This window comes from Gossypium hirsutum, chromosome A02 (assembly GCF_007990345.1).
Source record: "Gossypium hirsutum isolate 1008001.06 chromosome A02, Gossypium_hirsutum_v2.1, whole genome shotgun sequence".
NCBI classification, from domain to species: domain Eukaryota; kingdom Viridiplantae; phylum Streptophyta; class Magnoliopsida; order Malvales; family Malvaceae; genus Gossypium; species Gossypium hirsutum.
This window is the reverse complement of record NC_053425.1, coordinates 43312354-43316359: the sequence shown is the minus strand read 5'-3', so window position 1 is coordinate 43316359 and position 4006 is coordinate 43312354. Positions and strand designations below refer to the sequence as shown.

At 25.2% G+C, this 4006-nt stretch overlaps 1 protein-coding gene across 2 annotated transcripts; it reads right to left on the bottom strand.

Annotated features, from left to right (window-relative positions):
- Positions 1–1713: 1713 nt before the first annotated feature.
- On the bottom strand, positions 1714–3452 carry LOC121213521 (uncharacterized). Of its 2 annotated transcripts, XM_041086299.1 has the most exons (5): positions 3287–3452; positions 3148–3213; positions 2591–2677; positions 1919–2005; positions 1714–1817 (listed from the first exon to the last, which is right to left on the bottom strand). In XM_041086299.1, the coding sequence occupies exons 1-5, from the start codon at positions 3339–3341 to the stop codon at positions 1810–1812; spliced, it is 303 nt and encodes a 100-aa protein (XP_040942233.1). In that variant the 5' UTR covers positions 3342–3452; the 3' UTR covers positions 1714–1809. The 2 variants fall into 2 exon arrangements, with proteins under 2 accessions (XP_040942233.1, XP_040942232.1); XM_041086298.1 differs by lacking the exon at positions 1714–1817 and having other exon boundaries at positions 1863–2005.
- Positions 3453–4006: the final 554 nt, after the last annotated feature.

The window sequence follows — 4006 nt, the reverse complement described above, 5'->3', positions numbered from 1 at the left end:
ATACCATATGAACTTATCATATACAAACAACAATAGTAGAAGCGTCCCTCAATTGATTCAATTCTTAATCTATACTTAATTCATTTCAAATTATCAGCTCTAAATACCTTATAATAACTTATTTAATGCATATGATATCATATCATCAGTTTTCACAATTTCTCTAAAGTTTTATAGTTATTCAATTTAGTCCCTAAGATCGAAACAAGTATATTTTTCATATTTAAACCCCAAACTTTAAATCCGACTTCAAACTCATCCTTATACAGAGTTTATAGAAGTTTCACGCCAATATCAACATATTTTCGTTTTAGCCCCTAAACTCAAAACTAACAAAATTCACTTTGCAAAATAGTCCTATTTCATATCAAAGCTTCAAACTTAACCATTTAACATTAAAAAAGCTTCAAAAATAACAATGATACCTTTTAAAATCTTTGACAGTTTTATGATTTAGTAATCAAGTATGCTAGATTAAGCTACAACGATATCAAAAACATAAAATTTACGAAAAACAAACTTAATTTGCTTACCATGCACCAATGTCGAATGAACTTGAAGAATGACTATGACTTCCTTAGGTTTCTTTTAGGTTTTCGGTTGGGGAAGAAAGAAATGAAAATGGATGACACATTTTTGTTTATTTTAATATAACCTAAAACTTAATTTTTAACTATATTATAACATTTTTTTTCTTGGAAATCTCACACCAACTGCCACTATCTTTTAAATGTGGTAAATTTGTAATATTAACACTTGCATTAATAATATTTAATCTATTTAACTAGTTAATCAATATTAATTAGTTTTTACAATTTTTATGGTTTAATTTTTATACATTAATTAACCAATCAATTACTAAAATTATTGGACCAGAATTTAATATAACTTTATTATAGACTCATATATATTATTAAATATATAATATTTACTAACTCAATTATAAGAAAATGAGATTTCAAAATCATACAAATTATTATAAATATAACCCGGCGATGCAGCATTAACTTTTATTTGTTAATTTAATTTTAAATTTCAATTTACTATATATTTAATATTAAAAATAAAAATGCCTAGCTTACTTTACCATTTCAAAGTTAAGATCTATTCCTCTATTTTCATTTTTACATGTAAAAAATAGTTAGAATTAATTAGCTGTCATTTAATTTTAATAAAATATTGAATGGCTAACATTGACTTATAAGAAGAGAAATAAAAAAAAAAAACAAGTAAAACAAAATGTTTATTAATAAAATTAGCATACTCGCTAAAAAAATGACGCTTTCATAATTTTTTGTTTAGTGTATTTTATAGAAGTAATAATATAAAGAATATTTGAGAAAATTAAATAAAAACTAGATTATTCTTTCATTAAAATTAATATTTTTAATATTTTATTATAAATTTTAAAAATATAGAAAGAAGTTTAATGTTAGCTGATAATAAATAATTTTTTTATTCAATCGAGTAATTTTCGAAAGTAGCGTTGATTTGTTCTCTCATGATTATCTGCCGAAGGTTAAAAATGTCCATTCTTATCCAAGATGCAAAATTATTCATGAATTCTTTTCACAGTAAAAATTATAAAAGTTATAAAAAATTCATAAAAATTTAAAAAATACCTAAAATACATGTAAATTTATAAAAATATAATATTTTAACCTATATTTATTAATTTATAAAAAAATATATCTTACAACATATTTGAGCACTCAACAATTAGAAAATTGATAATTAAATAATTAAACATATCTTACAACATAACCAAACACACTACATTAAATAAGACAAGTTGTAGTCTTCAGATTTTCACAAAGCTGAAATTCCAAATTAACAAGAGAAAATAATCAAGGGATGAATATTTGAAAGCACAAAAAGAATCATCAAAATGATAAATGCAAAAAACTTGATTTATTACCAGGATGGCCCTGAGTAAAAAGAACATCATTCTCCAATGGAAGATGTGCCCACAAAGAGGAGCCAGTAGCATACGTAGTCGGGACTCCTAAATTAACAAAAAAAGAAAAAAGAAAAAGAAAGAATGATCAATTTAATGATAAAATTAACCAACAAAGGAGCAAAAACAACAAAATGTAACATGATAAAAACATGTAATTTATTTTTCAATTAGAAGGGACGAATTAAAGAAAATATAATAAACAAGATAAAAACTAAACCGATAAAAAAAAACCAAGTTTATTACTATTAGTGCTGAAAAGGTTACTATTGTTCATAGCATTGTATTCAAACAAGGTCATATTAGCACAAGAGCCTAACAATACCCCAACTCTTAAATTGTAGATTGTTATGCGGTTTGACATATTTAAAAATATAGTGTTTTAACTCATATTTATTAATTTATAAAAATATATATCTTACAACATATTCGAGCACTCAATAATTATAAAATTAATAATTAAATAATTAAATATATCTTACAACATAATCAAGCACATTACATTCAAAGGGATAAGTTGTCGCCTCTAAATTTTTACAAAGTTGAAATTCAGGGAAAATAATCAATGAATGAATATTTGAAAGTACAAAATGAATCATCAAAATGATAAATGCAAAAAACTTGATTTATTACCAGGATTGCCTTGAGTGAAGAGAACACCATTCTCCGAGGGGAGATTTGCCCACAAAGAGGAGCCAGCGACACAAGTAGTCGGGACTCCTAAATGAACCAAAAAAGAATGATCAATTCAACTGTAAAATTAACCAACAAAGGAGCAAAAAGAAGCAAAAAGAACAAAATGTAACATGATAAAAACATGTAATTTATTTTTCAATTAGAGGAGACGAATTGAAGAAAATATAATAAACAAGATAAAAACCAAACTGATAAATCCAAAAAAAAAAAAAAGAGTTCAATTTATTACCGGCATTAGTGTCAAAAAAGGTTATTGTTGTTCATGGCACCAACAATAGAATTAATCCCAACTCTTAAATTAACAATTTAAAAAAATAAATATAAAAAAACTTGTGATCGAGAATTAAATTAATTAACATAAAAGAAAAAAATCCTTTTAATACCATAAAACATACAAAATCTATACCCAAAATTTGGGGCGGGGGAAGAGCAAGTTGTAAACAAAAACAAAAAACAAAATATATAATGAAGAATACAAAAACCTTTTTTATTACCATGAATATTGGGTGGAACAGGCGAGGGGACAGCATCTATAGAGGCAGCAATGTTATGGTATTGGTCTGCAAACATATTCAAAAAGACTATTGATACATTACCAATCAATTTTAGCGAAGGTGTGGCTTATATAATTACCATAACCCATTTGTCGAGCTTCCATGGAAGCTTGAAAGTTGGTTTCCCCACTCATTCCAAATCCCCCAATTTCATGAACATCTTGCACCTTCTGCGAGTTAAGCAATCGTTCCAATTGTAATGAAGAAATAAGTTTAACACCGAATACAAGACCGTAGAGTCACAAAAAAACATTAACTTTATTCCGTTATTTGGAGAAATTATTAGGTATACTCTTTCTATTATATAGGTTTCAATAATTATGCATCAAGTTATTTTTTTCTACAAACTTTATCTCATTATTTCGAGAAATTATTTGGGATTCTGTTAAAAATCTCAAATATTTAAATATTTGAAAATCAACTATAGATATTATTTATCTCCAAAGTATATTTCTTTTTGGTAACTCTAATAGATATTTGTTTCTCAATATTTGAATATGAACATATGCTCAAATATTATCTTATTTATAATAATAATTAAAACGAGTAATCAATAATATGTGACAAACGCTATATTATATATAGTAAATTCAAGACCAAGCATGTGATTAAAACAAATTTATGGATGTTTAAGCTTATTATTATTATTATTATTATTATTATTATTATTATGATACCATATTAGGTTTAAAGGAGAGAGAAATAGGGAGTGCAAAACCTATTCCACAATAGTTTTCCTAAGTTGTTGGAGCTCAACCATTGTTTTGGATTTGTAATCCTCGAAATCCTTTTTAATTTT

Bases quoted from the DNA above. Each gene is read 5' to 3' on its own strand.
- LOC121213521 (XM_041086298.1), bottom strand. From the start codon at position 3,341: ATGAGTGGGGAAACCAACTTTCAAGCTTCCATGGAAGCTCGACAAATG. The intron at 3,214-3,286 runs GTAATTATATAA...ATATGTTTGCAG, and splicing joins AGCTCGACAAATGGGTTATG to ACCAATACCATAACATTGCT. The intron at 2,678-3,147 runs GTAATAAAAAAG...TGGTTCATTTAG, and splicing joins TGTTCCACCCAATATTCATG to GAGTCCCGACTACTTGTGTC.